The sequence below is a fragment of the Phoenix dactylifera genome, chromosome 1 (genome assembly GCF_051530095.1).
Source record: "Phoenix dactylifera cultivar Ajwa chromosome 1, Ajwa_hap1_PhDact_Kaust_v1.1, whole genome shotgun sequence".
Classification (NCBI taxonomy): Eukaryota; Viridiplantae; Streptophyta; class Magnoliopsida; order Arecales; family Arecaceae; genus Phoenix; species Phoenix dactylifera.
The window spans coordinates 65,322,775-65,335,316 of NC_143190.1; the positions used below are offsets into that span (position 1 = coordinate 65,322,775).

The 12,542-nt window shown below is 47.0% G+C and overlaps 1 protein-coding gene across 1 annotated transcript; it reads left to right on the plus strand.

The window, feature by feature from the left end:
- Positions 1–6,270: 6,270 nt before the first annotated feature.
- On the plus strand, positions 6,271–7,311 carry LOC148715491 (uncharacterized). Its single transcript, XM_088714786.1, has one exon. The coding sequence runs from the start codon at positions 6,271–6,273 to the stop codon at positions 7,309–7,311; it is 1,041 nt and encodes a 346-aa protein (XP_088570912.1).
- Positions 7,312–12,542: the final 5,231 nt, after the last annotated feature.

The following is a 12,542-nucleotide window of genomic DNA, read 5'->3' on the forward strand; positions in this document are numbered from 1 at the left end:
TGTATTTTCGTATTTCATGATGCTCTAAAGTCTCATTATTTGAGATGCCAATGTTGTTGCTCTTAAAAAAAACTCATAGCTGGTATCCTAAACAGGGATAAGTGGGTCTGGTCTGTTTTTGGTTTCGTGACCTTGACCGACTCACTCAGTACATTTGGCATTGCTTTAATTCAGTTTCATGTTAGGTCTGAATTTTATAGACTTTGATGTGAACTCTATTAAGGTTCCTTCAAGTTTGGTTAAGTCTATTTGGATCATATTTCTTTTCACCATATCCATCGTTCCAGGTTGGTGAATAAGGTTTACTTTTGGGTCCCAGACCTTTTGGTAAAAATTGTACCCTTTACTCAAGAATTTAGGAAACCATTATGAACCTTATGATAATCTGCATGACTAATAAAAATTCAATAATCCTGCTGGTAAAACTCTTTCATTGTCCTACACTTTCTACCTCAATAACCTTGCTTTGATTTTCTACTGGGATGTATTCACTACTAATTATTATCATAGCAATATTCTTTTGTGCTAGAATGCCTGTACAGATCTTGAGTATTATTGCTTTTATGTTTTCTCTGTTGATCCTCAGAGACATCAACTGTGAGAAAATATGATGCCTAGTCTCATTTAACCGGAGAGCAGAACGTGTAAGAAATGATCAAAGTCATTTCTACTAAATCAAGAATCTCACCTAACTTTGACAATCCGTAGTTTTAATTGTTTAGAATAGTTTAGCAGGTTTGATGCAATGTATTACAGCCGATGATTACATGAATAACAGAACATTTAATCAAACAAAAATAAATAGAAAGATCCAAGATGTAATCAGAGAGAAGGGACACATGAAGTGCTATAGAACCTTAAATTGCAATAGAAACATGACAGACTAGTTTTAGAAAATACCTCAGGCGGAGGCGGGGCGGAGGCGGGCCTGGATCGATCGGGACTACCTCGAACAAATTAAAGAAGGAGAAAAACCCACGAACACTCGAACAACAGGAGGAGGAGAAGGAGGAGAACAAGCGAGACGAAATGAGAGGAGGGAGGAGGAGAAAACTACCTCGAGCGGAGCGGCTTGGGGTCGGTCAGTCGACACCGGAGAGGAGGGAGGTAGAAGTCGGACGGTCCGCGCCGGAGAGGAGGAAGATGGGGGCTAAGGCAGCGCCGGAGAGGAGGAAGATGGGGGCTAAGGCAGCGCCGGAGACGAGAAAGACGAAGGCTATAGGGCAGCGCCGGAGAGGAGAATGGGGGGCTCGGGAGAAGCTAGGGCAAGTATGCGGGCTCGGGTTCGGCCGCTGGGTTTTAAGGGGGCGTCGGCGACGCTTATAAGCATCGTATTAGCGTTTCAATTCACCACGGTTATAAACGTCGTCTTAGGTCAAAAGAACGACGCTTTAAAGCGCCGTTTGGTGTTTGGTCTACGATGACGCTTATAAGCGTCATTCACAGCTTCTACCTACCAACACTCATAAAACGCGTCGGGAAAAGTTGGCGCGGGAGCAGATATTGCCGACGCTTTCCCCTACGTCGGCAGTTAAGCGTCGTCCTTTTCCTTTTTTACTGTAGTGATAGTTATACTATTGTACAATTTAGGTCTGCATTCTATACACTAATGGTCGATTTTTAATGGAAAGAGAAAATAGCCAAAATTTTGTTTGGTCTATTAAAACTTGATAATGCATCCAAGTTATTGGGATTTTCTATGACTTGAGTTGTATATATTTCTTTACCGATTTATATGTTCATGAGAAGCTAATCACAAAAATAATTGTGTACATATACTATCCCATGTGCTGATTTATGTTCAATGCAGTGTTATCATGGGCATGCTATATCACTGCCTAAAAAAAATTATAGTTTCTATTCTTCTTATTCCTAGAATCATCATGGGCGAGGGTATTTCCTCAATTTGGGGCATACACGAGATAGAATTCAATTCGTTTGTATTAATACAAGAGATTTTACTAACTCAATTCTTCTCATTTCTCATCGAGTATATAAAATATGTCATCATAACTCGTGAATTATATGTAAGATCGATGATGAAATATAAAATAGAATATCCATGAGAAGAATCTCCTCTATGAACTTTTCATCTCGACATGGCCTAAAACTTGTCTCATGCCTCTCAAATATATATCATCTCGATATCAACTGAAAAAAAGGATATCTCCTTGAAAGAAATTTTCTTAGCATGACTACTGAATATCTTTGAAGCCAACCATGGCCGGCCACCTTTGCAGCGAGGGATGAAAATTGTTTACAATACATACCATGGTTGTCTTGTTTTTCTTTTGGTAGGAAATAGAGGGCATTGCATTATTGTAAAACATATACAGAACTAGAAGGAAAAAACAGAAACATAACAGCAAAAAAAAAAAATCTAATGATAAGTAGCAGTAGCAGCAGCAGCTACATCAGAAATTAGAATTCTCTATAAAGGAGCCGGAAGAGAAGCCTGCCCATCAAAGGAAAACCAGCCTTGTAAATATGAGAAGCTTTAAATGCAAAACAAGACTGCTTCCAACATAGAATATCCTCTATCAGAGGAGAAGCTGAATGCAATGCATTGTTAGACCCATTAATTATAGAAATAATAATCAGCGAGTCCTCAACCTAAATTTGTGAAGCCTAAAACTGAATTACAGTATATTTAAGACTTCCCTACAGTCCCACTAGCTGGGAATGTACATTAGGGGAGGAGGCATCTGGCCACCTACACCGGCCATCCTGTGTAATCTTGAAGGATAAATCCCAATTCTATTGTCATACTTCTTACTGCTCCATCAAAATTCAATTTCAAGACACCAAGAGGAGGGGGAAACCATTTACTTTCCAAGGGAGAAGGGGCAATAGGCTGTTGTGTAATATTTTCCTTGCTCCTTAACTTTGTCTGAATATAGTGTTGAACACTAGAGGAGTCATTATTCAGTAGACAATACAAAGAATTCCTTACTAGCTTTAGAGGAGTCATAGTTTCATATTGAAACACCCCGCAGTTTCTTTTGTTCCATAGTTGCCAAAATAAGTGTTGAAATCACGACTTGTTCGAAAAGCCTAAGCTGATAGGATGAGGTAGATTTATTTATCTATTTTATATTTTTCTTACACTCTCCCTCATATGTAGGCCAGACTTTTCTTTAATGGGTGAGCCTATCATGTAAAATTTTTAATAATGGAGTTAAAGAGTGCAGAGACAGAGTTCGAACTCAAGAACTCTTCTTTGATACTATATTAAAATCACCACATATCCCAAAAGCTTAAGCTTTTGGGACAAGTGGTGATTTTAACAATAAGCATGTCACCACTCCCTCCACCTAGGCATTGGATGATAGATCCCGGCAAAGACAAAGGCGTAGTGATGTGGTTGTTATTGCTAAACAGATACAAGCAGTGCTGGGCATAAAGAGCATCAAAGTAGAACATGGGCTACATCTTCCATGTGATTGGGGCATAGTTGTTGTTCATGTGGGACTTAGTTTGGTTGGTGGGGAAAAAAAGAGAAAAGCGTAGTCAACAGAGAATAAAAGAAATGCATTTTATTAGGTTGGAGTTTTCAGAATAAGATTGTTGTGTTTCATGAGAATGAAAAATCCATGGGGGATATGGAAAACTACTTTTCCACCAGTTGGGAATTAGAGTTTTTTCTCCAAAAATACCCTCAAGTCATCAAAATCCATGGGTAAAATCTCTCTTTTATTAAGAATATAATGATATAATAGATGTTTAATCAAACATAAGCCACTCCAGAATGCGCCACTTTTCTATGATCAAACAAATATATCAAAATCATTTTTTCGGCATTATATTTTCAGAAATCAATTTTCAAAAAAAATATATTCTAGTGAGAAAAAAATGCTTTCTACAAACTAAATGAGTCCATGATGAAACATTAGAAAAACCATGACAATAATGCAGGTTTATGGTTCTTATATATATATAAATAAATAAAAATGTGAATGCCTTTTATGAAGCATTACAACCTTATCTAAAGAATGTTGGGTCGAAGAGAGAGGTAGGCTGTGCAAACCAACACAAGAGAGAGAGGAGAGAGAGAGAGGAGAGAGAGAGAGCCGCTTTGACAGTCGTGCGGTCTTTCGGGGATTTCCTCGAACGGCTGCTGGGGGTTCAATGGCTGCTTCTAGTGCTCATGAGAGGGGGACCAGGAAGGAGGGGAGATCCGTTGGGCTGGGGCAGCATCCTCTCCGGACTGAGGCAAAAGGTGCGTCATGGGCGGCGGTAGCTAAGGGACCGACGAGTCAGGGGAGATGGATTCGTCACCGGATCTCGGAGCGGGAGCGGGGAGCTCTACAGAGCCACTTCACGGAGGTTCTGGAGGTCCCGGAGGAGACGCTGGAGAGGACCAGGAAGGAATGGCGTAGCACCTCAGTTTTCTTGCAGAGCCTGGGGCGGAAGGTGCCGGCGGAGTGGGTTGGACGGGAGCTGCGACGGATGGGAAACCTGGACTATACTGTTGAAGTCCTTACAATGGCAGATGAGGTATTGGTGGCTCGTTTCGCCTGCGAGAAAGACCGGGAGGATATGCTGTTGCGAGGACCATGCTTAGTGGCCGGTCAGCTCTTCACAGTGGAGCGGTGGAGGCCGAACTTTATCACCGGCACTGGTGGTGCGGGACGGGTGGTAGCGTGGCTGCGCCTCCCACGCTTGCCGCTGGACTTCTGGGCAAGAGAGACACTACTTCAGATAGCCGCGACGGCCGGGAAACCTCTGGCTTTGGATGCGGCCACTGACCAAGGGAGGAAGAGGGGCTTTGCAAGGGTTAAAGTGGAGATCGATATCAAAGTTCCTCTGAAACCGGGAATTTTTATGAAGGGAGCTAAGGAGGGATCGGAGAGGAAGATCTGGCAGGAGTTCGTGTATGAAAATCTACCCGAATACTGCTATCGATGCGGTCGCATCGGGCATGGGGAGGCGGCCTGTGTGTTCTCGTCTCCGGTGTCGACCGATGTGGAGGTGGGAGATGGCTGTAGTGCTCGGAATCCTGACAAAGGTAAGGCACCAAAGGAATCGGAGAAGCCTCGGATCTACGGACCTTGGCTCTCTATGAATTGGTCTAATGGCCTCGAGGCTCCCGGGGGGGGGGAGTGGGAAGATGAAAGCGCCCGGGACGAGTACCAGCACGGGCTCGGCGTCGGTGGATGCTAATGCTAATGTGGCCCCTGGCGATGGAGAGGCAGGGCCGCGGCCGTCAATCTCCCCAATAGATCTGGAAGGTTGGCAAAAGCCAACTAAGGTTGCGAGGCGGAAGTCGCCGGAGAAGATGGTCGCGGGTGGATCGACTGTGGCGGTGGACGATGGGGTGAGTCAACCAGTTGAGAAGGCCGAGTCAAACCGTGAACCGGTGAGGGGACTCGGAGGGGAGAATCGGTTCTTCGAGTTGGGCCAGGTGGGTCTGGGTCCGACTGGGCCGGGCCTAAGTCCGCTGAAAAGGGCCCGCAGTCCAACCAAATCTCATCGGGCCCCGCCAGCTTCTGGGCCGATTAAGGGAGCCGGGCCGTCGATTGCCAACGGCCCGCCTGCGACACCGAAGCGGGATCTCCCTCCCCGGGGAGAGGGGTTCCGTCTGGCCGGAGGTGCACGCAGACGTAGCAAAAGTTCGCCGCCGCCCCTTGCGACGGCGGATACACCCAAGCTGGGGCAGGAGGATGTTGGAGGCGGCCGGCAATCCGGGGCAACATCCACATCTCGGCGGGGGCTGGCAAGAGCGGCGTCGGTTGCGGCGGAGCTGTTGGCGACGGTGATGGGCGAGCCGGCGGTAGGCGGAGCTGGGTCGATGATGCCGGCGGCAGCCACGGGAGCCGACGAACAGGAGGAGGTGACCCGAGTCGGTGAGGGTAGCACCATCATCACAGGGAGCTCAGGGGGAGGAGACGGTGACAAGGCGTGCCGGCTGGCACGCCAACACAGTATTGCTCTCTGTGATGGGGGAGTCCTCTCTTCCGATTCGAATCAAATGGGGAGCGTGGTTGATGGCCCTGACCGTGAGGATGGGGGACTATGTGGTGATGGCTATGAGGAGGGATCACATCATATTCAAGCTGTGAATTCAGAGGAGATAGTGTGCCAATTGGCACAATCCCACAGTGGGTCACACAAGGAGGCTCTGCAACGACTTTTGGCTTCGGCTAAGGGGGTGAAGCACAGTGGGTTGGAGAAGGGAGAAGACCCGGGGTGTGGTGAGGAACCGGTATTGGAAGCAGGAAGTGAAAGCGGCCCGAAGGTTGCGGGTTGCGCCGTCGCCCCAAGTGCATCATGAGAGCCCTCCTCTGGAATTGCCGGGGTGCAGGGAAGCCCTCCTTTGCCCCGGCTTTTCGCAGGTTGGTGCATTTGCATAGTCCTGAGATATGTGTTTTGTTTGAGACCCGGTTATCCGGGCGGAGCCTTCAGAAGGCTAGAGCTGCAGTTCCGAGGTCTTGGGGATTCCATGCAGTGGAATCTCAAAGATTATCTGGTGGTATTATTGTGACTTGGGCACAAGGGGACTATGAAGTTGATGTTTTCAGTGTATGCAAACAAGAGGTTATCCTAGTAATATCGGAAGCTAATCGCAGTCCTTGGGTACTAGCAGCGGTGTATGCCAGCACAGATTATAGAGAGCGCAGGCGGTTGTGGGCGGAGGCGACTCAGCTTATAAATCAGGGATATCCTATGATAGTGGCAGGTGATTTCAATTGTATTGTTGATCCCCAAGAGAAGAGGGGGGGGAGGGCCTTTACTTATAAAAGGGAGATCAGGGAGTTCCAGAAATTCATTATGTCACATGGACTGATAGACTTGGGATTCTCGGGCCCACAGTTCACTTGGTGCAACAATCAGCAGGGGCAGGCCCGGGTTTGGGAGAGATTGGACAGAGCCTTTGCCACACCCGGGTGGGTTCAGTGTTTCTCTGACTATCAGGTCCGTCATCTGTCGAGGATTGCATCCGACCACTGTCCCTTACTGGTTAGTACTGATGCAGCTGTCTCTTTTCGCTCCCCCTTTAGATTTGAGAAGTTTTGGACGTGTTATCCACGGTCTTGGGAGATTGTTAGGGCGGCATGGGGCGTACCGGTGAGAGGTGATGCTATGTATCGTGTATCTCGCCTATTGGAGCTGACGAAGAGAAGGTTGAGAAGGTGGAACCGGGAGGAGGTGGAGAATATTTTTAGGAGGGTTGAGGAGGCTGAGGAGGCCATTGCCAAGTTACAGATTCAGGAGGCCGGGGAGGGAGGTTTGGCTGAGGAGGAGATGGGGGAGCTTAGGTCTCTTCTAGCTATGCATGATTCCCTCTTGAGACAGCAGGAGATCTTGTAGAGACAGAAATCGAGGGTACAGTGGATCCAGGAGGGGGACCGGAATACTAGATTTTTCCACCAGGCGGCAGTGATTAGGAGGCATCGGAACAGGATCAGGGCGATCAGGGATGAGGATGGGCAGCTAGTGGAGGATCCAGATATGATTCGTAGGGTGTTGGAGGGCTTTTTCAGGGCTAGATGGTCTGAGCAGACGGGCCCCGTGGCGACAGAGGGTCTTGTGCCACCACTGATACGGGTGGGGGAGGAGGATACAGCAGCATTGATTAGGCCGGTATCGGCCAGGGAGATTCAGGAGGTGATGTGGTCCCTTGAGGGGGACAAGGCACCCGGCCCGGACGGCTTTCCACCATTTTTCTTTCGGAGGTACTGGATGATAGTGGGACAGACGGTGACGGCGGCCATACAACAGTATTTTAGTACAGCCGTGATGTCTTCAGATTGGCAGAGGACCCTAGTCACCCTGATACCGAAGCGTCAGGATGCTTCTGAGCCGAGTCACTTTCGCCCGATCAGTCTATGTACTACTTTGTACAAGGTGACGGCGAAGTTACTAGCTTTGCGACTGAGAGATATTCTACCGAGACTGATTAGCCCGGAGCAGGGGGCTTTTGTGGGAGGGCGGAGCATTACAGATAATGTCCTTATTGCGCAGGAATTCATGTTTGATCTTGGTAGGGCCTCTAGTAGGAGGAGTTTGATGGGGATCAAGCTTGACATGGAGAGAGCATATGATATGATGAGATGGGATTTTGTGCAGCAGTCCTTGCAGAGATTTGGCCTTCCTGAGGCATGGATCAGATGGGTTATGAGATGTATCAGAGCCCCCTCTTTTGCCATCCTGGTAAACGGATCGCCTTCACGGTATTTTGAGTCTTCTGGGGGATTGCGTCAGGGATGCCCTCTCTCTCCATTGTTGTTTATTATATGCGCAGATGCACTTTCACGGGGCCTTCGGCATGCAGTGATCTCCCAGGAGCTGGAGGTTTATAGGCCGGTGGTGGAGGCTACACCGATCTCGCATCTGCTCTTCGCCGATGACTGCCTCTTGTTAGCCCGGGCGACTAGGCAGGCTGCACTGAGTGTTTGGAGGATTCTTCGTGATTATTGCTCTATGTCTGGTCAACGGGTCAACTTATCTAAGTCAGCAATTATTTTCAGCCCGAAGACCAAACTGACTGTGAAGACCTCCATTTTGGAGATTCTGGGAGTGGGTGAGCAGGAGGGCACACTGAGGTATTTGGGAGTACCGATCTCCGGTCAGCGTCTACGTAGCAGTGATTGTACTCCCCTCGAGCTCAGTATCAGACGCAGGTTGGAGGGCTGGCAGATTCACTCACTATCCATGATGGGCAGGATTACTCTGGTACGGTCAGTTCTTTCCTCTATCCCTGTCTATCTACTATCCAACTCTCTTATTCCAGTAGCGACAGTGAGGAAAATTGAGCAGATCTATAGGAACTTTATTTGGGGGAGGAACAGAGATGGGGGGGGTATCCCTCTTATGGCATGGGAGGTTGTATGTCAGCCAACGAGATATGGTGGGTTGGGGGTGCAGTCCTTGTTGGCGAGACGAGAGGTCCTAGCGGCACGGCACGCTGCTAGATTTGTGCTGGAGCCAGGTGGCATGTGGTCTTCACTGATGAGGGCCAAGTATGGTGTCCTAGTGCCTGGGTCCCATGCTGGACGTCGCCATTCACCGGTGTGGAGAGAGATTTGTGCCAGGGCAGGGCTGGTGCTTCCCGCGATTAGATGGGCCATTGGAGATGGGCGGTCCATTGATGTGTTGGAGGATTGCTGGGTGACGGAGCAGCCGATTAGCAGATTACCAGTTATGGTGGATACGTCGAGGTTAGCCGGCCTCAGGGTCAGAGATCTTATGGAGCCAGAGGGTGATCGCTGGAGGATGGACTTGATCAGAGAGACCTTTGGGGAGCAGTTGGCAGAGATGATCCTGGCCCTACATATCCCTGCCCGAGAGGGGTTGGATAGACTAGTTTGGATGCCATCAGGGAGATCTCAGGTGCGGGCCAGGGATATTCACACGTTACTGTGCCGAGAGCCAGCACGGCAGATAGAGGGAGGATGGATTTGGAGGATGCGGGTTCACCCGCGGGTGGCGCTCTTCATCTGGAAGGTGGCATGGGGCTGCCTACCGACCAGGAGCTTGCTTGTTAGGCGAGGTATGAGGATTACTCAGTGTTGTGAGGTGTGCACAGAGATCGAGGAGACGATTGATCACGCTCTTCTGCAGTGTCCCAGAGCTAGGGAGATTTGGCGCCTATCACCATCCGTGTTACCCCACTCAGTCGAGTCGACACAGGATCTGATTCATTGCTTGAGGGTTTCCATGAGGAGGCCCAGCACTGTTGAGGCCGGCATTTGCTGGGTATATTTGGCTTATTCTATTTGGTTGGACAGGAATGCTGGCATCTTTGAGGGTAGGCGTTTACCCCCACGGCGGGTGGTGGACAGAGCCATGCTTTATGCCAGGGAGGTTACTACAGCTGCCATTAGTTTCACTTCTGGGATAGCCAGGGACATCTGGGGTACTCTTTCAGCTGTCACAGCGCCCAAATTTGCCCTAGTTTCTTGGGTACCCCCACCCCTTGGTTATCTAAAAGTGAATTTTGATGGTAGTATGTTGGTGGACGGGGTGTCAGGAGGAGCTGGCTTTGTTATCAGAGACTATCGGGGTAGGCTGATTGCTGCTGGCGGATGCCGTACGCCGGGATTCACCGCAGTTGGGGCAGAGCTGCGGGCAGCCTGGGAGGGCATAGCATATGCGAGGCGGGTACTTCGTGCTGAGCATATATGTCTTGAGGGAGATTCCTCTGTGGTGATCGATTGGATACGAGGAGTGGACAGATTTGGTGATGGTCATCCCCTCATCCGTGAGGTTAGGCGAGTGGCTCAGGAGCTGAGTGACCTCCAGGCCGTACATGTTTTTCGGGAGGCGAACAGTGTGGCAGACTGGGTTGCCTCTTTTGTTGCCCGGCATTCAGGGGAGGTCATATGGACATCTGCAGGAGATATTCCTCCCACCCTTTACTCTTTGCTTTCCTTTGATTTGGCTGGATGTACTCAAGTTAGAGTTATATGAAATGCCGTTTCTACCAAAAAAAAAAAAAAAAGAATGTTGGGTCCAAAACAGGGATATTGCGTAAGAAACTAAGCCAAAACCAAAATCAACTAGAAACAATATTCACACAGGCAATATATCAAACACCTGAAGAACAGAAAGAAAACACACCAAATTTTCATGGAAAAACTCTCCAATGTAGAGGGTAAAAAACTATGAGGCAAATCCGATCAATCCACTATATTAAATATAGAGTTTATAATACTCAAATTTATGCCTAAAACTTGAGTCCTCAACAAATTGGAAAAACTCTAATATCATCTTCCTAAAAGTAACAATGATCTCATCCAAACCACCATAGTGTGATGAACCCAAGAATGTAATTAGATCCCTAACAATAAATGCTACAACTCTCTATAGCATCCAATACAACTCTTAGATAGAAATCCAATTTGTTAAATCTCCGTGTGAAAACCACACCCAAGAAAAAAGGACAAGAAAAAGAGCTTGTTTATTTTTTTCGTACGGCGCACGCAAAACTTTAGATTTTCTGCTTGCGCTCACTCCTTTTTTTTTCCTTTCTCTCTCTGCTGCGCACTGCTCTTTTTCTTTTTGTTTTTGTTTTTGTTTCTCAACGGCAGCCTCTCTCTTTTTATTTCATCAGTTGCAAGCCTCCCCTTTTTTTTTCTCTTCACGTGCCCACACACATATAGTCTTGTACATAAAAAGGGTTAAAGCCCTAATGGCTATTGGGCCTCCCCAAGTGGGCTGGACCCACTTACAAAGAAAACTTTCTTTGTTGCATATCTTGCATACCATGCTTAGCACAAAAGCTCCATATTCGCTTTCAATTGCTTTTTGGTGAGGCATTGCGACCATTGAAATTTATTTGCATATGCATCATGCATGCAAAATCGCAGGCATTTTAAGTTGTTCTAGCAAAATCTTAACTATCAAGAGCTTCTTGCATCCCAAATATCATTCGTACCAGTTCAAGCACCTCTCACAAGTATGTTGATGCTCAAATACCTGAAACTACCTGCCAATTTAAACGAGACTCGTTTAAAGTAATATCAGGTGCACTAGTTAGCTGGAGAGGAAGCTTCATATAAAACTACTTACAAATAGTTTTCAATTCTTCAATTCTCCTTTGTGTTCTACTCAATCTAGCCTAAATGGATGACTAGATTATACTTATATTAGGGGAGTGATCACCCATTTCTTTTCTAGAGCCCTTTTACCTTTAGGAAGCTCTACCAACTCATAAGTGTCATTCTTCAATAGAGAACTCATCTCTTCTTGCATAACTTTTATCCAGCTCTGCTTGTCCTTGTGAGTCTGCACTTCTTGAAAACTCTCTGGCTTTCCCTCTTCAGTAAGCAAAGCATACTCTGATTCAGAGTATGTAGTTGATGGACGACACTCCTTGGTAGACCTCCTAACCTAAGGCTCTACCGCAGTAGGCTGCTCCCCTGCTCAACACTCTCTGGCAGAGTAGACTGCTCCCCTTGCTCAAACAAATCGTCTTCATCAAGAACTGGCTCATTACCTTGGTCTTCAACTTGCATCTCTTCTCCATCAGTGGCACTTTCTGGAGGCAAAGAGATAGATGTAAGATCAAGAACACCTTGAACTGCTTGACATGGCTTCTCTACTTTTTCAAAGTCTGCCAAGGTCTGGCATTCATAAAAAACCATATCTCTACTTCTGATGATCTTCTTCTTCTCTAGATCCTATAGCCTGTAGCCAAATTCTGCATCTCCATAGCCAACAAATATACAAGGAATACTCTTATCATCAAGCTTTGCTCACTATTCCTTAGGCACATGTGCAAATACCTTGCACCTAAATACTTTCAAATGAGAGTAGGAAACATCCTTCCCTGTCCACACTTTTTCAGAAATATCAAAACCCAAAAATATTGATGGAGACCAGTTGATTAAGTAGCATGCAGTAAGTACAGCTTCACCCCAGAATGGCTTAGGCAGTTTAGCTATCCTCAGCATACATCTGACTTTTTCTATAATGGTACGATTTATCCTCTCTGTAACACTATTATGCTGTGGGGTATCAGAAACTGTCTTCTTATGTCTAATACCATGCTCTGAGCACTAATTCTTAAACTCATTAGATGTATACTCACCTCTATT